Genomic DNA, 23654 nt, shown 5'->3' with positions numbered 1-23654 from the left:
GCACAGTCCGAAATTTTCCGTTTTTTTTTTTTTTAATATATCTTCCTTCTGCTGTTCATAAATTAAGAAAATCTCTTGAAAACTTTCACACGTATGTTTTAAATCATGAAATAAATTCCATTTGACTCCGGCATTATTCAGCAGATCTCAGGCTGTGAGAGACTGGATACAAAGCAAAGTGGAGCTCTGTTTTTCCTTTTTTTATGAAGTCAACAGCGACATCCTGTGACTAAAACGTGTAAATGCTAAATGGGGCGGGGGGTAAAATATTTTCCTACTGCACTACTCCTGCACCGACCTTTATCAAATTTCTTCCAAAAAAGTATTTTCTTTGAAGATGGCAAAATTTTTAAAAATATCCACAGTTAAATGAGCGACATCTGAACATTCATTAAATTTCCTTCCTTCCTTTTTTTCAATTTTAGATACTAATAGGTGTATGTTTTTATTTTCGATTTAAATTTAAGGAAATAGGACTCGACTTTTATTTACTTTAGGTTAGTGACAACGTTGTGATTTATTACGTGGAGCAGAGTGTTTATGATCATATTTTTCTGTCTTCCTCGATGTATTGTCTTTTGTAACACCAAGGAATCGGACTTCAGTGTTCACCTATGGCCATACTAAGAGTGCAAAATTACAAAGGCTAATTTAAATGTATAGAAATCTACAAAAAAAAGAAGCTAATCATTTCAATCCAAAATCCATAGAAATCGGAGAACAGTTGTCCTCTACTAGTTCGCTTACATGGGGTGGGACGCAAAGTACACAGTTGGATTCCAAAAAAAGAATTTGGTGTCGTAGTGGGTCCTGTAGAGGAGTCCAATGGACAGAGCACTGGATTGGGAGTTAGGAGACCTGGATTCTATTCCTGGATCTATCTCTGACTTGCTATGTGATTTTGGGCAAATCACTTCGCCTTTCTGTACCAGTTTCCCTTCCCACGCATTGACTGTCTTGTCTATTTGAATGATAAACTCTTGGAAGCTGGAATTGTCTTTTATGTGTTTGCACAATGGCCCAGCTCAATGGAGCCCCAACTCATTTGGAACTCCTAGGCTCCACCTTTTCTTCTTCTTTCTATTATTATTACTATTACGTGACCAGAGCATCTGCTTAGAATCACACATCTAAACTCACCTGTCGGAGGCACACAGGGGTTCCACTAGCTAACAAAGTCCACGGGCTGTAGCCGTGGCAGTGGAGTAACGATACAGATACTCCTACAAAGCTACTGGGTTGAGGGACTATTATAATTCCCCCCCCCCAAAAAAAAAATATTAAATCTTTTGCATAAAGTCAACTTATTACTTGGGGTTTGCGCATAGTGGTCAGCTCTTGATCTTAAGATATCTACGAACTACCCTCATTCGTCTCAATGTAATGTTAATTCAGATGCGTAGTGCCAAGTAAACGCACAGATAGATGTCAGATTATGCTGATTCAAATGTAAACCTTGTTAACTATTTCATTGTTTATTTGGTTACCAAAACACCCAACTACTCTGGGACTGTTTGGAGAGTATGAACAGAGTGCACACAACCCCCCTCCCCCCAGTCTATCTCCAGCCCACGTAGCATGGGCAATGTATATCGCTGTTGAATGTCATCCTGTCCCTAACTGCGGGTTTGGCAGCATAGTCTGAATCAGCCCGGAATAGTTTACCAGCCTGATTCAATATATGGATTTAATATATACAGTTCCCATGTCGTCAAATCCTCCCACCTCCTCCTACTGTGCGTTACCAATATTTAATCCCATACAGTGTTTCTCTAATTCCTGCACGACTCTGGTTTCCCAGAAACAGTAGCTGCTTTGTCTCCTTTTCCAAGACGCTTCCCAACGAGTCTCATTCTGTTTGTGCTGAAGACCTACGTCATGGAAAGATTAAAGTCATCCTTTCACATCATACTTCGGGTCACTTGTACTCCTCCTGGCTATGGCCTGCAATGGCTCTTTGCAATTTTTGGAACCATTGACAACTGCAAGTGTTTCTCAGAAGTCCTTACACTTCTAGGTATATAAGATAGATAGTTCTTTCCAGCACAGGATCGCCAATCAAGTATCCCTTTAATATTTATTCTCCCATAAGAATTCTTCCATGAATTATTGGTGGCTCTGGGATTTCCTTATCTCTCTGAATCCTGATTCTTCTGAGATTTGTGGTCTTATTCGCTTTTCAAGTTGATTGGTACCTTCTTGCCAAGATAATACCTTCCACCTTCTGACATGCCCGGACGGCACAGTGAGGAACATCGTGGAGAGTGCTCTGCAGGATGCCATCAAGAAGCAAATTGCCAGGACCCCCTCCAACCAAGATGTAGCCACCTACCTAAGCGACTCACTGGAAGGCAAATTTGGAAGGGGAGGCGACTTTGCTTTGCTTTGCTTTGGACTCATGCCCGCAATGCTGCGCAATAACTGGAGAAGTTTATTGGCTGCCACTGGACATGATGTGAAGAACGCCAGAAGCTGGGAACCCTGGTGCCACAGGTGAAGAATATGGAGTGCACATCATCACTCCAAGAGACAGAACCATGCTGGAGAGGACCCTGAATGATGCCATTCACTGCCAATATGTGGAAAACCTGAAACGGAAGCCAGACCAGGGCAAGGCCTTTGAAGTGACATGCAAGTGGCAAGCCAGCAACCACTTCCTCCCTGGAGGCAGCTTCACCTAATTTGCCGACTGGAGGTTCATCCACCAGGCCTGGCTCAACTGCGTCCCACTGAGTGGAGCTGTCCGCCATGGGAATTGGGACAAGCGATGCAAGAAGTGCGGCTATGCCAACGAGACTTTACCCCACATCCAGTGTAGCTGCAAGCCCCATTCGAGAGCTTGGCAGCTGTGACACAATACCATCCAAAATCACCTCACCAGAGCCATCCAGCCATCCATGGGGAAGGTTGCTGTAAACTCCACCATCCCCAGAACTGACAGCCAACTGTGACCAGACATCGTCATCAGCAACGAGGACCGGAAGAAGATCATCATGGTGGACATCACAGTGCCCTTCAAAAACAGGACTCTGGCTTTCCACGACGCCCAAGCTCAAAAGCTGGAGAAATATGCCTCTCTGGCCAACACCCTGAGAGCTAGGGACTACTAGGTCCAAACTCACATACTGATCATTGGAGCCCTGGGTGCATGGGACCCCGGTAATGAGCGAGTCCTGAGAGAATGTGGAGTCAGTCAACGCTACGCTCAGCTGATGCGGCAACTCATGGTGTCAGACACCATCAGGTGATCAAGGAACATCTACACAGAACGTATCAGTGGACATCAGCAAAACCAGGAGGGATGAGCTGGAGTGCCGATGAGAAGTGCAGTCCAGAAAGTAACTCAAATACTTTCCTGATGGACTGTTTTTTTTTTCTCTAAATGGACAACCTATCCTAATTCTTAATTACTCAGGGACAATCTCCACTCATTGATGTATTTTGCTTTCCACAACCAAATCTCTGTACAACTTTTCATGAGTGCTGTACCCGAGTATTCGGATTCTAATATCTAAGCTGTATTGTTAAATCTATTCACCTAAATTTGGGTTATTGCTGATTATGTACTCTATGTATCATATGACTTTAAAAAAAAACTTTGCATTTGTGGATAATGTAAGCACTATACCCAGATGTACAGACACTCTTTTCCCAACCTATGTATTATATAATTTTTTTAACATTAGCTTTAATAAAATATTATCTCTCCGAGCCCTGAAATAGCATCTAAGGAAGTGAGAAATCTTGTATTTTTCCTCGCTGAGATCTGCCAGATATTCAATCCCCTTTCCTCTTCCATTCAAATTATCTGTTCTCGTCATCCAGTTCCTAGTTAAAGTATCACTGAAATTTTCAGAATATAATTGTGATGTTATCTGATTAAAATATGACCATATAGATAATTGTTGCAAACACTGATATATATTTGCAACAAATCTTGTACAAAATGTGGCATGTAAGATGTCTATGAAAATGTTATGATTTGCTGGTTATGATTATGCTATCTGTATGCATGTATCATTTTTGTATTTGAAGTTATGAATATTTGCTCTGGATTGGATTTCAAAATGTTTGCTCCTTGGTAATGCTCACAAGGTGGTTAGCCTGCACCTCTTGGAGGGACTATTCAAATGAAGTGGCTCATCAAGAAACACTTAACTGACAATGACAACAAAGAGTCTGGTGGCACCTTAAAGACTAACAGATTTATTTGGGCATAAGCTTTCGTGAGTAAAAACCTCACTTCTTCGGATGCAAGTGAGGTTTTTACTCACGAAAGCTTATGCCCAAATAAATCTGTTAGTCTTTAAGGTGCCACCAGACTCTTTGTTGTTTTTGTAGATACAGACTAACACGGCTACCCCCTGATACTTAACTGACAATGGACCATGGGAGATGCCTATCTACACTGAATGGACTGTCCTGCAAATGTGCTGTCTGAAATATAGGTAATGGTTTCCTGCAATAACTAGGCAAAATGCATGGACTTGTCCATGTGACTTCAACCACCATCTTGTTACTGTACTTTCCCACAGTGAGAACAATGTGGTTCCCCCCACATGGCAGAAGCTATAAAAGGCCCTGGAAACCCCTCCATTTTTCCTCTTTCCTGCCCAAACCTCTGGACTATGGACTATACTTATGTGAGGATTCTAACCAATGGACTGAGGTTCTTCCAATGACTTTTCTTTGACTGATATAGCCTCATGTCTGTCAGATGTGAATGAAGGAGAAGAATTTGAAGATGGATTTGGACGGAATTCCCATGTGCAAAAGGCCTTGATTCTCTCTTTGCTTCGGCTTTGCACATTTCTCTCCCCTAACAGTTTTTAGGTGTAGCTACTATTTCCTCTCACAGAATGTGATAGCCCCAGAAACCCAGTGCAGTGAAGATAGAGCCATCCATTCACTGGCTTTGTGCTGAACCATGCCCATTGTCCTTGCCATAAATTTAGAAACTGGAATTATTATAGTTCAATTAATTTATACACAAATTGTGTAAAGCAGAGTTTATTTCTACCAGCCTTCATGTTATTTCCTGCACTATAGAATGTGTTAAATAAACTTCCACAAACCATTGAGCATTGGTGTTGGTGGTTTCATTATTAGTCCAGGGTTTTTGAGGGGGAAATAGTGGAATTTTAATTTAAGAATCTGTAGTGACGTTTTTTTTAACTTCTTTCTGTATGACAGCCTTCTTCATATAGTGTAGCATTTATTTCTTTCACAGTAAGAGCTTGTTTATTTCCTAGCTTTCCTAAATGCTGTAGTGAAAAGAAACAAAATTAAATATCCTGAATCAATTTAATGTAATTTAAAATACTCTAGTTAGTAAAGCCATCCCCAGTTTGGCCTGTCATTCAATTTTACCTTTTGTTTACCATTCTAAAAGATAATGGACAAAGTAATTAAACTCTCCATGATCATCACCTCAATGTTCTCTTTCTTTCCATTTCTCTCATTAATTGTAAGGTCGTAGCCACTTTCTCATGCATAAAGTCCAGAGAGTGAAGAGTTTTAGTCAAGAATATCTTATGCTAAAATTATCAATTACTGCTCTTTATGTCAATGCTGTATACACTGTATCCAGGACACTACAGGAATAGAGTAAAACCTCATGAGAATGTGACCTTTATGGAGAAAAACTGGAGATAAAGAACATAGTGACAATTAGTGTTTCTCAAAACTCCAAACTTTAACAATTGTAAATATTTTGTGAAATTTTTATGACATTAAAAATGTGCTTCAAAAGTCTCTCTCTCTGCCAACTCCCAAGTTGCCGCAATAACTGAAATATTTGTACAAAACTTTGGAAGCTAAATTACATTGAATTACAAAAAAATTTAATGTATGCGCGTCATGTTCTCCCATCAGCAACAAACGTGTGCATCTTTTCCTTATCTAGGAAAGGTCAATGTTACAATCTGGCACTTGATCTTTCACAGTGACATATTGTAAGTATGAACATGTCACCAGTACCTCAATGAACAAAACCAGAAAACACCCTCCAAACTCATTGTAATCTTTGACATCGACATTTTAGTAAGCCTCAGAATTTAGCTCTGCAGACGTCAAGATAGGATATAAGAATATATTATTTTCCACATGACAGACTGTAGAATACTGAAATACAGTGCTTTTTCCTTAAGAAGCGGGGGTGGGGGTGAGGTTGTTTCCTTTTATGGACACCCAGCCAGACAGTTAGCTATAAAATCCCTGTTAGTAGCTGTTCTCTACTTGCTTTACCTGTAAAGGGTTAAAAAATCCCATAGGTAAAAGGAAGGGAGTGGGCACCTGACCAAAAGAGCCAATGCGAGGGCTAGAACTTTTTAAAATTGGGAAAAAACTTCTCTTTTGTCTGTCTGTTGTTCTCTGGAGAGAGAAAACACATAGCAGCAACGCTGTAAGAAGCTAATCCAGGTATCAAAAATAATCAAATCATACCTAGGAATTGCTTATCTGAAACCCCAGATATGTAAGTAAATCAGGGAATGTCTAGGAAGATGCAATTAAGGTTATTTCTTTTAATTCTTATTGGCTTGTGGACTCCTCTGTGCTAACCCCCAAATGCTTTTGTTTTGCTTGTAACCTTTAAGCTGGACCTCAAGAAAACCACTCTTGATGCTTAATTATTATATTTGCTCTTTTTAAATCTAGCAATAGACTACATTCCAGATGTATTTTCTTTCTTTTTGTTTTTAATAAAATTTACCGTTTTAAGGACAGGATTGGGTTTTTGTATCCTAAGAGGTTTGTGCACATGTTATTTAAATAGCTGGTGGCAACAGATGATTTCCTTTGGTTTCTTTCTCAGCTCTTCCTGGGGGATGAGGAGGTGAAAGGCCTTGAGGATACCCCACAGGAAGGAATTCCCAAGCGCTGCTTCCTGGGTTCAAAGTGTTTTTTTGCATTTGGGTGGTGGCAGCATCTATCCATCCAAGGAGTTTAATACCAGCCTGGAGTGTCTAGTATTAATTTTTAGAATCCTTACAGGCCCGCACCTTCTGCACTCAAAGTGCCAGAGAGGGACATCAGCCTTGACACCAGGATCCTAAACGTAGGTGCAATTCAGACAAACCGTGGCTCTGACTCCCTCCCGTGGCTGGAATGCAGCATTGCATTACCCAGTGTTTTACCAAAGGATAGAGACGCGCAAAATTCTATTCTACCAATGGCAATCTAAAGAATCTAAAGGGAGAATTGCAGATTTCTTAGCATTCAATTCAGACATTTTATGAAAAACATTTTTAAAAATATGTAGCTGTTAAAGCTCCAGATGAAACCTAAAAATTGTGAACCAAGTGCAACCCATGAAGAGATGAGTTTTCAGAGAACGTGGAGCAACAGTTCAGAGAAGCGTGAACTGCTCCACTCATGTCAGCAAAGGGTTACCTCAGATGTCCAATAATGATTATTTAAATGTCAACATTGTTAATTATTTCATCAGTCATGTAAAAAAGAAAAGGAAAGGTTACAGATAGACAGAATTCACTGTGAACAATGTTTCATTTTGCTGCCTCAAATGAGTGGCATTTGGGAGATACCATCATTTATTTATTTTTCCCCAGTCAAGAAGGAGCCAAACCCAAGGAGCCCCATGAAACCCATATTCAAGACCCACCCAGGAGGAGTCAAGCTTAAGAGCCCAGTAAAGCGAAACACATTAATATTCATACTATTTTCAAGATCTGCTGTGAGCAATATCTCATTCAGGTGACTCACATGGGTGGAGCACATTTTGTGGGCGGAGCTTAAAAGAGTGCCACCGGGACTTCTGCCAATTTAAACCTTACTAAAAATGTAATTGCACACATTTTCAGTGAAGTAAACAAATTATTCTTTCATTTCACAAAATTTGCTGTAATACTTTAGAATTGACAAATTAGCAACGAAATACAATGTAATACAATATTTATAGAGAAAATACTTAAAATATGGTTTCTTGATTTCGAGTTTAATTTGCTTTATGAAAATTAGGAAGAAGTGATAAATTAGCTTGAGTAACAACACAATTACTTTTAAATTATTATATCCCCATATAAGAATATTTAAATTGACTTTCAGAGCAGAAAACTTACACCACATACTATATAAATCAAAACCTACATGTTCCAGAGTGGTAAGATTACTTACAGAAAACAACCACATATGTAATACACTTTTGTAATTGCAATAGCACAAATATACATAAATGTATTTTAAATACATTTCATGGATTTATTTATTTATTGAATGGATTTATTTAGGAAACAAAATGCACCACAATGAATCTGTAACCTTGAATTCAAATTATATATACTGAAAATCACAATAAGTGTTTTAAAAACTAACAATACCTGTGTGACACCTTGTACCCCATGTGATATGCTGTACCCCATATTCACGATTTTATATGCTTGTGATATATTCTGTACAAAGTATGCCTGTGAGATATCATTTGGAAACTCATAATCTACTGAACATCACTGTCATATTAAAATGTATCTATCAACACAATATATGGAGCTAGGAGATTTTACGATATGTTTGTTACTGAAATGTGTTGTAATTCTGGGGAACACCCACAGACTAGCTCCTGAGAGACAACGACGGTCTGATCACAGGTGATAGAAAACTATTAACTGCTGAAGCAACCATTCACAGCAGGGGAGACCCTAAACAAAGAAATTTACAATTCACTTGAAAGACTTTTCGAATCTCAGGTACACAGCAGATTGTTTTGTCTACAGCCCAGCAAGGTGTAATCCTCAAAGAGAGGAGGGTGATATAAAATAAGAGACAGTGACTTCCTCGTCTCTTCTCCTCCCGCATCTCTACTCAGGGCAGCAAAATCGCTTGAAAGACAATGGTGTATCATTGAACTGTGGGGAGTGGTCCTGACCTGGAGGTTTTCCAGCCAGTACAGACTGCTGAAAGCTTTTGGATGAGAGAAACCTGTTTGCTTTTAAACGTATTGGATTTGGTAAAGTTTAGAAAGTAGCTTCCATGTTTATCTTTTTATTTCTTTTGTAACCAACTCTGACTTTTATGCCTTAGCATTTGTAAATCACTTAAAATCTATATTTCTCTAGTTAATAAACTTGTTTTACTGTTTTATCTAAACCACTATGTTTGATTGAACTGTTTGAGGAATCTTTACCAGGGTCAGCAGGATTGGTGCATATTCATAACCCACTGTCGCAATGACGGACTAATTGTGAGCTGGTATGGTCCAGTGGGCTACTTAACAGTACAAGACACACATTTCTGAGGGATAAGGCTGGGACTGAGGGATCTGCGGGTGTGACCCTGTATAGACTCATGGATGGCTGGGAGAGCATTCATGTATTCAGCTCTCAGTGACTTTACATTCCAGTGGCTGTGAGAGAGCAGCGTCTAGAAGGGTTGCTGTTCTGTCAGTAAACTAGTATAAAAGGCATCACAAGCTGGAGAGCTAAGGGGACACAGCAGTTCAGCTTGCATTCTGGTGAAACTCACAACCTGACTGGTCTGAACTGATGGTTAGAAAGAAAGAAAGAAAGAAAGAAAGAAAGAAAGAAAGAAAGAAAGAAAGAAAGAAAGAAAGAAAGAAAGAAAGGTCACTTCCATGATGATCACAAACCTCTCCACTCCTAAAAGTTCAACAACTTCCACCAAAAGATGAATATAGTTTTAGATTAGGCATCAATACAATATACCCATTAACCATATATGAATCAAGAATATTATTTATTCTTGTCAACAATTACTCATTATTTTAGCATTTCCTAACTAACACAAATAATACTAAAAGCCCTAAAAACCCCTATTGGAACTCACCTGTCCACTTGAATTCGGTGTAAGCTCCTGCTGTTTCTCTTTCTCCCCGTTCGGGGCAGAGTTAGGAAAGTTGGGGCTGAAAACCATGAGATCATTCTTGGCAGTGCCTTCCGCTACACACAAGTTCCGGCTCTGGCGCTTGGAATAGGACCAACTCCCCACTTCGCTCGAGCACACCACGGTGGCTTTCCCAGGCCCGCACATCACTTCCGGACCCGGGTGGCATCTCAGGCCAACGTACACGACAATCACCAGCACAAACAGCCCGGACACCGAGCAAATGGCGATCATTAAAGACACGTTCATGTCAACCAAGGGCCCTTCGATCCCGCCCCTTTGCCTCGAGTCCCATTTCACAGCCTGGGGACTCTCCCCCAGGGACAGGCTGACAGTGGCTGTGGCTGACAGCGCCGGTTCCCCATGATCCTTCACCAGGATCACGAGTCTCTGGCTGGGGCCGTCCGCCTCCTCCAAGGCCCGCGTGGTGCTGATCTCCCCGCTGTACACACCCACCCGGAAAGGCCCCGCAGCCCTGGGCTCCTGCACTTCGTAGCGAAGCCACGCGTTGTAGCCGGAATCCGCATCCACCGCTCGGATCTTGCCCACCACGTGCCCTGCGCCGGCCGACAGCGGAACCAGCTCGGGCCCTGGCGAGCCGCGGCCGGAGCCAGCCGGGGACACTGCGGGCGCGTTGTCATTTTCATCCAGGACAAAGAGCTGCACAGTCACGTTCCCGCACAACGACGGGAACCCGGCGTCCCTCGCGCTCACCTGGAACTGCAGCACTTGCAGCTCCTCGTAGTCAAAGGGCTGCAGGGCATAGATGTGCCCGCTCTCCGAGTGCACCGAGATGTAGCTGGACAGGGGCTGCTCTCCCACACTCCGCTCCACCACCGAGTAGCTCACAAAGGCGTTTTCCCTCAGGTCCGGGTCCGAGGCCGACACGGTGAAGAGATGGGCCCCGGGCGAGTTGTTTTCCTTCACAAACACCGTGTAAACGGGCTGAGGGAAAGCAGGGGCGTTATCGTTCACATCCGCGATCGGCACCAAAATGCTGCTGCTGGCCGAGAGAGACGGGGCCCCTTCGTCTCTGGCTGTCACCAGGATCTTATATTCAGACACTCGCTCCCGATCCACGGCCTCCGCCAGCACCAGCGAGTGATAATTCTTAAAGGTGGAGACGAGCCGAAAGGGCAGGTTCGGGGGGATGGAGCAGGTGACTTTGCCGTTGTCTCCCGAGTCCCGGTCAGAGACGCTAATAAGAGCCACCACTGTCCCCGGGGGAGCGTCCTCCGGCACCGGCAGAGAAAGGGAAGTCACGGCCAGCTCAGGGGCGTTATCGTTCACGTCTATAACGTCTATCAAAATTTTGCAATGTCCGATCATTGGAGCGTGACCTTCATCTGTAGCTTGGACTTGAATTTCATACAATTTAGTACCTTCAAAATCCAATTCTCCTTTTATTCTAATTTCTCCGGTATGAGAATCTATACTGAACATGTCTTTTACTTCGGGAACAATAAGAGTATTAAAGGAATACGCAATATCCTTATTAATCCCCTCATCCAAATCGGTGGCGTTGAGTTTGATGACTAACTCCCCAACAGTTGTATTTTCCGTTAAACTGACCTCATACACGGATTGACCAAAGACAGGCGCGTTATCATTCACATCCAGCACAGTGATCACTAGCTGAACTGTGCCCGTCAGCTCCGGTTTGCCCCCATCAGTAGCAGTGAGTAATAAATTATGAAGAGGGATTTCCTCTCTATCAAGAGCCTTCCTTAACACTAGCTCAGCAGATTTGCTTTTGTCGTTTTTCTTTTGTACATCTAGAGTGAAATGTTCACTTGGGCTGAGTTTATAGGTTAGCAGAGAGTTTGAACCAATATCTGCGTCAGAAGCGCCCTCTAGTGGGAAACGCGAACCCGGCAGTCTCGATTCTGATATGAACAGATTTAATTCATTTATTGAGAAAACAGGAGCATTGTCGTTTATATCCTGTATCTCGACTTCTACGTGAAATATCCTCAGGGGTTTGTCCACTATCACCTCCAGGTCAATGGCGCACAGGGGGCTCTGGCCGCACAGCTCTTCCCTGTCTACTCGCGAATTAACAAACAAAACGCCGTTCTGCAAATTTACCTCGAAATAGTCTCTCCTGCCGTTGGAGACCATCCGGAACATCCGAGGCACCAGCTCCGCCACCTCCAGCCCCAGGTCCTGGGCCAGGCGGCCCACAAAGGTGCCGTGTTTGGATTCCTCCGGCACGGAATAACGGACCTGGCCGCTGCCCACCTCCCAGGCCGTGTGTAACAGAACCAACCGCAGCAGCTGCCTGGTTACCAGGGCGTCTCGCCGGAAAACTGCCATAGCAGAAACACTCCTTTCAAAATTCACCGGCTAAGACGTGGCGAATGCAAATAATTTTAAAATATATTTTAAGCCTTATCTTTGCAAAATGCTCAGTCTAATCCCCCTGCGTCCGGTTTGATCCGCCCTTTGATATTGACGTGATTCACAATACAAACCAGGGAGGGGCTTCCTATTGACTTTCTCACCGAAGGCCTTTTTTTGGTCTACAGCGACACCATGTGTTTAAATGTAGAAATGCAACATAATTGTTATGATTATTTTTATTTTATATGCTTGTATTTTTTCTTCTTATTGTTCTTATTCTTGTCCCTTTTCCAGAATTTTTTTACAATACGTTTTTTAATTTTATAGAAATATGCGTATTTTAATTTGTGATAACTTAGGGTATATTGAAATACATTGTTTTCATTATATATTCAGTGGTAACATTAGTAGCCCCCGTGTGCCGATAACGCCTCTTTTCATTGTATGAGACTTTATCATGTTCAATGTTTATTTTCTGTTGTGATTTCAGAACATGAGCCCCTTACAAAACTGCGATCTTCAAAACAACTGAAGGGTTTATGAAATATATAATTTGGTTTATCAGCTTATAACCTGTCTGTTTTTGTGTTATTATTTTATCTTCCTTATCATGTATGTACGCTGCACATTTACATTCTACTATACAGATACCGAACTCCTATTTCTGTCTTGAAGATCTTAGACTCTGAGTACGCAGTCCTGTAACTTTAATTCTTAGGAGCTGATTCTTATCTACTAAGCCTGAGTGGCGTTACTGGGATCAGTAAGTAACGTGAATAAGAGATTGCAGAGACGGGTTTAGAAGCTGATATGATGAAGTGCACTTAGCTATTTAACTATTGGACGCTGTGCAATTTCTTAGTATCCATAGATCTCTATGATCACACACAGCTGAAATCTATTTTCTTGCCACTTGTCTCCACACCGGAAAATGTCCCCCTAATTTCTCATCTATAAAGAATCATAATTTTAAGTGTGGCGTTTGAGAATAAGCAGAAGAGGCAAAAAATAATGGGTTGTAATTGAATTAGTATCTCCTAATTCTTCTTCAGTAGTCAACATTTATCCTGTATTTTTATTATTTAAATACATGGGGGAATCATGACAATTCTTATTTCTGACTGGCATCAATACCCGGTGTGAGGAAATTCGTTTTGCAGAACTTCTTGTGTTTTTCCAATACATGCTTGATATTTTTAAAATATTTTCCGGCATCTAAATAGTTTATTTATTATTATTTTTGTTCTTGCTGCTGCGACTGATGAGAAGAAGAAGAAGAAGAAGAATTTACATTCTTTTAGCAACACTCATTTTCTGGGATCCAAAATGTCTTTCAGATTCTACATAAGGATCACTCACCTGCTCAGTTGGGATATAGCAATATGTAAATTTATCACGTCAACCAGTTTGCATTATCAAATATACACAACCGCTTTTAGAAGGGCAAGTGCACAATACTGTATCTAATTATAAATGCCATGGAGAATGGATGGTCAGAAGTAATTTCCCTAGCTGGAGCGACATTCTGCTGTCAATTTATGCCAGTACATCTCTGAAGAAATCAATGGAAGATAAAGATCTCCCCTCTGAGAACATTCTATGTAGATGCATTCATATAAAGAAAGCACAATAATGCAAAACACAGTATAGGTTCTCGTATACAATCAATTCTTTTTACAGATTGTATTTAAAATATTAATTTGCATAGACTCCGATTTCATATCTGACTCTTCAGGTGAAAATTAATCGGTGTCGAGGCCCTTCTCCACCTCTTCAGCTGTAGCAATATCTTCTGTCTCTTCCACAGACTTGAACATTTAGAAATTGTCTTCCACTTCGGTATACAGCTGATCGGGGTATAAACAACACCTTTCTGTCCGCTTTCCCCAAATCTTCGATTAAATAATGTCTTTGCATAATTTACCTAAAATTGTCATGTAATGTAGGTAAACACCTACTTTAGTTAGCTTGAAAAGCAACCGGTGCGCTAGCATCTACAATAACTACGATATGAAATGACACAGAGCTTCAAGTTATTAGTACGACACATGGCATAGATTTAGATGAGGGTTTCTTCCCCACCTTTAGAAAGTCTTTTAGTGAAGAGCACTGGACGGGAGTCCCTAGTATCAAACAACTGTAATCATTCAGGTTAATTTTCTAAAAAGTGAAGAAAGATTAGTAGACTCTAACCCACCAAGAACATCAATAAGTCTCAGTTGTTTCCTAGGGGTCTTCTTCATGTCATTCATTTTGGAAAGCAACATATTGTCTCTTACCAGGCCAGTAACAATACAAGCACGGAATGAGGCTGTAGATTCTGGAAGATTAGCTTTCTTCTTCTCAGTGATTCGAAATCACTCCACAAATCTCTCATCTGTAGGTTCGACTTTGCCCTTTATTTAACTAGATGTCTGCAAATTAGCTAACTGTGAATTAGAGACAAATTTAGAAGCAGAGCAGAGCTCTTCATCCAAAGCCCATACTCTATTGCTGGGCTGCTCACACGCACATGGAGGGAGAGAGGCCACCATCTTCCCTGTCTATGTTCTACGACAGAAAAAAAAACCTCTGCCTGGCTACGGATTCTTGTTTTTCTAGACAAGACACACCTCAGATACGTTCAAATAAATTCCAGAAGAGAGCGACAAAAGGAATGCTCAAAACCAAAATCAAATACTGAAAATGAAGATCAGTGGTGCTTGTATGTGCTCTGCTCCCCTCATAAAATTATTACCGCTCTTAAATTATTTTAAAAAGATTAATCATTTGGAATAGTTAAGTAAAATGTGAAATCAGTCAGTAAAAGGGAAGAATACAGGATTATTTAGAAAGTATGAGATTGTTTAATGCCTAATCCTTATAAAACAATTTATGATAATTTATTTCGCATTTATCAGCATTTAATTTCATCTGCCTTTTTGTTGCCCAGTCACCCAGTTTTGGGAGATCCCTTTTAACTCTTCACAGTCTGCTCTGGACTTCACTATCTTGAGTAATTTTGTATTATCCGCAAACTTTGCCACCTCACTGTTTACCCCTTTTTCCAGATCATTTATGAATATGTTGAAAATAACTGGTCCCAGTACAGATCCCTGGGAAACACCACTATTTACCTCTCTCCATTCTGGAAACTGACCATTTATTCCTACCTCTTGTTTCCCATCTTTTAACCAGCAACTGATCCATGGGAGGACCTTCCCTCTTATCCCATGACTGCTTACTTTGCTTAAGAGCCTTTGGTGAGGGACATTGTCAAAAGCTTTCTGAAAGTCCAAGTACACTGTATCTAAACCATCTAAAAGAATTTTAGTAGATTGGTGAGGCATGATTTCCCTTTACAAAAGCCATGTTGACTCTTCCCCAATATATAATGTTAATCTACCTGATAATACTGATCTTTATTACAGTTTCAACCAGTTTTCCTGGTACTGAAGCCAGGCTTGCTAGCCTGTAATTTCCAGGGTCACCTCTGGAATCTTTCTAAATAATTGGTGTCACTTTAGCTATCCTCCAATCATCTGGCACAAAAGCTCATTTCCATGATAGGTTACATACCATACTTAGAAGTTCTGCAATTTCATATCTGAGTTTCTTTGGGCCTCTTGGGTGAATAGTGTATCATCTAGCCCTGGTGACTTATTACTGTTTAATGTATCAATTTGTTCCAAAACCTCCTCTATAGACACCTCAGTCTGGGGCAGTTCCTCAGATTTGTCATGTAAAGAGAGTGGCTCAGTGTGGAAATCTCCCTCACACTGTCTGCAGTGAAGCCCATGCAAAGAATTAATTTAGCTTCTCTGCAATGGCCTCCTCTTTGTTGAGTGCTCCTTTAGCACCTCGATTGCCCAGTGGCCCCACTGGTTGTTTGGCAGCTTCCTGCTTCTGGTGTATTTAAAAATAATTTTGGCTTTTGGTTTTTTGTCTTTTCCTAGTTGCTTTTCAAATTCTTTTTTTGGCCTGCCTGATTATACTTTAACATTTGACTTGCAGAGTGTATGCTCTTTTCCATTTTCTGTAGTAGGATTTAACTTCCAATTTGTACAGGATAGCTTTCTGCCTCTAAATGGACTCTTTTACTCTGTTGTTTAGCCATAGTGGCATTTTTTTGGTCCTCCTGCTATGTTTTTTTAATTTGGGGTATTCATTTAATCTGAGCATCTACTATGATGTTTTTTAAAAGTTCTCATGCAGTTTGTAGGCATTTCACTCTTGTGGCTGTTCCTTTTCGTTTCTGTTTAACTGGCTTCCTTATTTTTGTTTAGTTCCCCTTTTTGAAGTTAAATGCTAATGTGGTGGGTTTCTTTGGTATTTCCTCCCTAACACAAGGATGTTAAATTTAATTTTATTATAGTGGCTATTACCCAGTGGTTCAGCTATATGCACCTGTGGGACCATCTCCTGTGCTTCACTTAGGACTGTCAAGAATTCTCTCTCCCCTTGGGGGTTCCAGGACTAGCAGCTTAAAGAAGCACTTATTAATGGTATCTAGAAACTTAATCTCTGCATCCTGGCTTGAGGTGATATGTACCCAGTCAATATGAGGATAGTTGAAATCCCCCCTTATTATTGAGTTTGCTATTTTTATAGCCTCTCTAATCTCCCTGAGCATTTTACAATCATTGTCACCATCCTGGTCAGGTGGTTAGTAGTATATTCCTACTACTATATTCTTCTTATTTAAGCATGGGATATCTAGCCATAGAGATTCTATGGTAAAGTTTGATTTGTTTAAGATATTTACTATATTTGACTCTGTGCTTTCTTCACATACAGTGCCACTCCCCCACGACCACAACCTACTCTGCCATTACTATATATTTTGTATCCAAGTACTACTGTTTCCAAAGATTGTCATCATTCCACCAAGTTTCTGTGATTTCTATTATACTAGTATCCTCATTTAATACCAAGTTCAGGGTATCAAATTCACCCATATTAGTATTTAGACTTCTAGCATTTTCATACGAGCACTTATAAAATTTGTCACTTTTTAGTTATCTGCCTTCATGTGATGTAATTGAATGGGAATCTTTTTCATTTGACTGTTTCTCTTCACTTCCTATCGGTACTATATGAGATAAATAAGAACTTTAAAAATCTCATAATCTTAATTTTTTTTTTACTGAAATAGGGATATTTAAAATGCCCAACAGATGAGGACATGTTACAGACATGTCTCAAATTCAGATTAAAAAAAATACCAAGTAAGGACTCACTTTTCCAAAGGGATTTTGTGTAAACTAATGCTTCTTTTCTGAAGCCTGAGGGACATTGGGATTATCAACAATGAAAACATTTCTGGATGAGATTTTGCTCAATTGCAAATAATTTTAGAGTTCTTAAGAATAAAACCAAATTCACACAAAGGACTGCACATACAGTATGAGGATGTTTTCACGAATGCCATGCAGACCTACATTTGTAAAATACCTTACTGCGAAGTATAGGATCACTGAGAAAAGAAACACACTGGAACAACCAGATTTTCTTATCAACCACACAGAGCCTGAAAGTCATAGTATTCATAGAGAAAATCTAGGGTAGATTTCTTTAAAATATATAGGTCTGAAGAAATAGAAAATAGTGAAAGGGAATAGAACCCTAACGTAAATACAATGTGTCGGGTAACGTGCTAATATGATCATATCTATTTCCACCAATGGAAAAGACGTTCACCATTTATCTTAAAATACTAGTATGATTTTTTTAAATAAACAACTTTACCCTTAAATTTGCAACCGCAAAGAAGTTTACATCGACTCATACTATTAATAAAAAAGCCGTTCCCATAACAAATTACCGCTCACCTGCTTTCCAATAACCCGTTTGGGAAATGTTGCTAAACAGGATTTCTACGTAAATTATGGTTTTCACCTACACCACATTATGAAATCCTAATACTGTAGCCAATATAAAAATCCTGTAAAAAACTCTTATATCTCATATATTTCTTGTGGATCAATTACATGACTAACCTGCCCATCACAGATTATCTGCTCCTGTTTCCAGTCCCCTTCAATCTTCGAAGAGGGGATATCAAACCTATTGTTTCTGGACATAAGCCAACAGCTAAATGCCAGGGGTTAGCACTGAGTTTCACGTATAATCAGGTTATCCCATAATTCTCCATTTTGGATATCCCTGAAGCTTCCTCAAAAGCATCCCTAACTGGTAACCGTCAGACACAAGATACCAAACTGAAGAGCAATTGTTCTGATACAGCATACATATCACCACCATTTCATTCCCAAAAATAAATTACCACCGCATGTAAAATATAGAAACTGTCCCCATAAACATCTTAAACATCTCTTCTAAAGCAATACAATCGGGTTTAATTTATTTCTATTACATTTTCATGGAAAACAATTCTGTCAACCCACATTAAGATCTCAAAATACTTGAATACGTAATAAATATAGAACAGAATCATGAAACCCACCTGGCCAGATGAATTTGGTGCCAGCTCCTGTTCCTTCACTGTCGCACTTTTCTCTACACAGTTAGGGAAGTTGGGGCTGAAAACCATGAGGTCATTCTTGGCAGTGCCTTCCCCTACACACAAGTTCCGGCTCTGGCGCTGGGAATAGGACCAACTCCCCACTTCGCTCGAGCACACCACGGTGGCTTTCCCAGGCCCGCACATCACTTCCGGACCCGGGTGGCATCTCAGGCCAACGTACACGACAATCACTAGCACAAACAGCCCGGACACCGAGCAAATGGCGATCATTAAAGACACGTTCATGTCAACCAAGGGCCCTTCGCTCCTGCCCCTTTGCCTCGAGTCCCATTTCACAGCCTGGGGACTCTCCCCCAGGGACAGGCTGACAGTGACTGTCGCTGACAGCGCCGGCTCCCCATGGTCCTTCACCAGGATCACGAGTCTCTGGCTGGGGCCGTCCGCCTCCTCCAAGGCCCGCGTGGTGCTGATCTCCCCGCTGTACATACCCACCCGGAAAGGCCCCGCAGCCCTGGGTTCCTGCACTTCGTAGCGAAGCCACGCGTTGTAGCCGGAATCCGCATCCACCGCTCGGATCTTGCCCACCACGTGCCCTGCGCCGGCCGACAGCGGAACCAGCTCGGGCCCTGGCGAGCCGCGGCCGGAGCCAGCCGGGGACACTGCGGGCGCGTTGTCATTTTCATCCAGGACAAAGAGCTGCACAGTCACGTTCCCACACAACGACGGGAACCCGGCGTCCCTCGCGCTCACCTGGAACTGCAGCACTTGCAGCTCCTCGTAGTCAAAGGGCTGCAGGGCATAGATGTGCCCGCTCTCTGAGTGCACCGACACGTAGCTGGACAGGGGCTGCTCTCCCACACTCCGCTCCACCACCGAGTAGCTCACAAAGGCGTTTTCCCTCAGGTCCGGGTCCGAGGCCGACACGGTGATGAGATGGGCCCCTGGCGGGTTGTTTTCCTTCACAAACACCCTGTAAACGGGCTGAGGGAAAGCAGGGGCGTTATCGTTCACATCCGCGATCGGCACCAAAATGCTGCTGCTGACCGAGAGAGACGGGGCCCCTTCGTCTCTGGCTGTCACCAGGATCTTATATTCAGACACTTGCTCCCGATCCACGGCCTCCGCCAGCACCAGCGAGTGATAATTCTTAAAGGTGGAGACGAGCCGAAAGGGCAGGTTCGGGGGGATGGAGCAGGTGACTTTGCCGTTGTCTCCCGAGTCCCGGTCAGAGACGCTAATAAGAGCCACCACTGTCCCCGGGGGAGCGTCCTCCGTCACCGGCAGGGAAAGGGAAGTCACGGCCAGCTCAGGGATGTTATCGTTAACGTCTAACACTTCCACCAAAACATTGCAGTGCCCAGCCAAGGGATGCGGATTTTTATCTGTAGCCTCGATTTGAATCTCGTGTAAACTAGTGTCTTCGAAGTCCAGTTTTCCATTCACTCTCAGTTCACCACTCTTTGAATCTATGCTAAATATGGAGCTGTCAGTGAGCGGAGTGACACTGCGAACTGAATATATAATATCCTTATTTATTCCCTCATCCGAATCTGTGGCGTTGAGATTAATTACTAGTGATCCGTTTGGAGCATTTTCTAGTAACTGGACTTTATAAAGTGACTGATTAAATACTGGCGCGTTATCATTGGCATCCAGCACCGTGATCACCAGCTGAACTGTGCCGGTGAGCTCCGGTTTGCCCCCATCTGTGGCAGTGAGTAATAAACTATGCTCAGGGGTTTCCTCTCTGTCCAGTGGTTTCCTTAATACAAGGACTAACGATTTACTTTTTTCATCATTCGTTCGCATGTCTACAGTAAAATGTTTACTTGGGCTGAGTTTATAGGTTAGCAGAGAGTTTGTTCCAATATCTGCGTCAGAAGCGCCCTCTAGTGGGAAACGTGAGTCGGGGAATCTCGATTCTAAAATAAACAGATTTTCTTTACTTCCAGGGAACACAGGAGCATTGTCGTTTATATCCTGTATCTCCACTTCCACGTGAAATATCCTCAGGGGTTTGTCCACTATCACCTCCAGGTCAATGGCGCACAGGGGGCTCTGGCCGCACAGCTCTTCCCTGTCTACTCGCGAATTAACAAACAAAACGCCGTTCTGCAAATTTACCTCAAAATAGTCTCTCCTGCCGTTGGAGACCATCCGGAACATCCGAGACACCAGCTCCGCCACCTCCAGCCCCAGGTCCTGGGCCAGGCGGCCCACAAAGGTGCCGTGTTTGGATTCCTCCGGCACGGAATAACGGACCTGGCCGCTGCCCACCTCCCAGGCCGTGTGTAACAGAACCAACCGCAGCAGCTGCCTGGTTACCAGGGCGTCTCGCCGGAGAAGAGCCATCGCGGACACGGGGCGGTGCCGCTTATCCAATAAAATCCCAGGTTTTGCCAGATAATAAGTATGCTTTAATATATCGGGCCACGTCTATGTAGAGGTTTAATGCAAGTCCAATGTCAAGCAATGCTGGTGAATATCTGATTTGCTGCAGATTGTAGTATGGGGACGGGGAGGAGCTGTATTTTTCCTTTTCTATGAAAACGTATTTTTAGTCAACAGCGGCACCTTGTGACATAAATATATAAAGTCAGCTACTAGCTATTCTTTTTCCTTATATTTAATCATTCTTAACTTAACTTAACTTTCCACTTGTCATGGACACTGTTTAATCATTAGTCCGTGGCCTAATATACTGATCTTCCAAATAGTTCCCCTTTTTCTTTTTTTGAAGGAAAGAAATCGCTTAAATTATGTTTATGATTTTTAAAAAAATCATCTTTAATTTTATTGGTAAATATCAACTATTTTGAACAAGTTTTTGAAGATTTTCTTGACATCAGACCTTAACTTCAGAGCAGACAATCGTCAAAGATCTGGAACAAGTCTGATACTGGGAGGTTTCTTTCATAAACTCTGTTTTGTTAAGGTGTGGCTGTTGAGACTGCTGTAGTCAAGATAGCTGCAAACAACATAATATTAGTGATATTTAGTTTAATGTCTAAATTAAGTGTATATCATACTTGTTTTCACTTTGGCAAACAGAAAGTCTCTATAACAGGTGCAAATGTATCTTACATATGCAGACTGGAATAAAGTAGTGATGAATATATAACAGCGACAAGGCAGGTGAGGTAGTATCTTTTATTGGATCAACTTATGTTGGTGGGAAGGACAACCTTTCGAGATTCACAGAGCTTTTCCTCAGATCTGGTGAAGATAAGCAGATTGTCCAAGCTAAATACCCGGTGGAACTGATCCTTAAGCATAAGGGGTTCAAACAGGTTTCAGGAGAAAGAAGAGCTCAAAAGTGTGTCCTTTCCAACAACATAAGTTGGTCCAATAAAATACATTATCTACCTCATCTACCTTTTCTCTCTCATATCCTAGGACAAACTCGGCTCCAGCAACAATGCAAACAATTATGAATATATATGCTGCTGTCCATTAAGTTAATTTGGTGGCCTCTAGTTCTTATATTATGGGAACAAGTAAATAACTTTTCCTTATTCACTTTCTCCACACCACTCATTATTTTATATACCTCTATCATATCCCCCCTTAGTCTCCTCTTTTCCGAGTTGAAAAGTCCGAGCCTCTTTAATCTCTCCTCATATGGGAGCCGTTCCAAACCCCTAATAATTTTAGTTGCCCTTTTCTGAACTTTTTCTAATGCCAGTAGAGCTTTTTTGAGATGAGGAGACCACATCTGTATGCAGTTTTCAAGATGTGGGGATACCATGGATTTATATAAGGGCAATAAGATATTCTCCATCTTATTCTCTATCCCTTTTTTAATGATTCCTAACATCCTGTTTGCTTTTTTGACTGCCACTGCAAACTGCGTGGATGTCTTCAGAGAACTATCCACAATGACTCCAAGATCTCTTTCCTGTTTAGTTGTAGCTAAATTATCCCCCATAGTATTGTATGTATAGTTGGGGTTATTTTTTCCAATGTCCATTATTTTACATTTATCCACATTAGATTTCATTTGCCATTTTGTTGCCCACTCACTTAGTTTTGTGAGATTTTTTGAAGTTCTTCACAGTCGACTTTGGTCTTAACTATCTTGAGCAGTTTAGTATCATCTGCAAACTTTGCCGCCTCACTGTTTACCACTTTCTCCAGAACATTTATGAATAAGTTGAATAGGATTGGTCCTAGGACTGACCCTTGGGGAACACCAGTAGTTACCCCACTCCATTTTGAAAATTTACCATTTATTCCTACCCTTTGTTCCCTGTATTTTAACCAGTTCTCAATCCTTGAAAGGATCTTCCCTCTTATCTCATGACAACTTAATTTACGTAAGAGCCTTTGGTGAGGGACATTGTCAAAGGCTTTCTGGAAATCTAGAGGTTAGGGTTAGGGATCCCCCTCGTCCACTGGATCCCCCTCATCCACATGTTTGTTGACCCCTTCAAAGAACTCTAATAGATTAGTAAGACATGATTTTCCTTTACATAAATCATGTTGACTTCTGCCCAACAAGTTATGTTCTTCTATGTGTCTGACAATTTTATTGTTTACTATTGTTTCAACTAATTTGCCCAGTACTTACGTTAGACTTACTGGTCTGTAATTCTCGGGATCACCTCTACAGCCCTTTTTAAATATTGGCGTTACATTAGCAATCTTCCAGTCATTGGGTACAGAAGCTGATTTAAAGGACAGATTACAAACCCTAGTCAATAGTTCCACAATTTCACATTTGAGTTCTCTCAGAACTCTTGGGTGAATGCCATCTGGTCCCAGTGACTTGTTACTGTTAAGTTTATCAATTAATTCCAAAACCTCCTCTAATGACACTTCAATCTGTGACAATTCCTCAGATTTGTCACCTACAAAGGATGGCTCAGGTTTGGGAATCTCCCTAATATCCTCAGCCATGAAGACTAAGGCAAATAATTCATTTAGTTTCTCCACAATCACTTTATCATCTTTAAGTGTTCCTTTTGTATCTGGGTCATCCAAGGGCCCC

General features: G+C 41.5%; 1 protein-coding gene across 5 annotated transcripts in view; it reads right to left on the bottom strand.

Annotated features, from left to right (window-relative positions):
* The window catches only part of LOC128841801 (protocadherin alpha-C2-like), a 323141-nt gene that overhangs the window by 279733 nt on the left and 19754 nt on the right, over positions 1 to 23654 (bottom strand). The window contains exon 1 of one of the 5 annotated variants that reach the window (XM_054037226.1): positions 18644 to 21126. The exons of 2 other annotated variants lie outside the window; for them this stretch is intronic. In XM_054037226.1, coding sequence (XP_053893201.1) covers positions 18644 to 21016 — 2373 coding nt within the window. In that variant the 5' untranslated portion in view covers positions 21017 to 21126. Of the gene's footprint in view, positions 1 to 9798; positions 12257 to 18643; positions 21127 to 21555; positions 21633 to 23654 lie in introns of those variants that run through there. 2 more of the 5 variants (XM_054037227.1, XM_054037234.1) reach the window with 2 other exon arrangements.

The sequence above is a fragment of the Malaclemys terrapin genome, chromosome 8 (assembly GCF_027887155.1).
Source record: "Malaclemys terrapin pileata isolate rMalTer1 chromosome 8, rMalTer1.hap1, whole genome shotgun sequence".
NCBI lineage: Eukaryota > Metazoa > Chordata > Testudines > Emydidae > Malaclemys > Malaclemys terrapin.
Note: the sequence above shows the minus strand (reverse complement) of the source record. Positions and strands in the feature narration are given on the sequence as shown.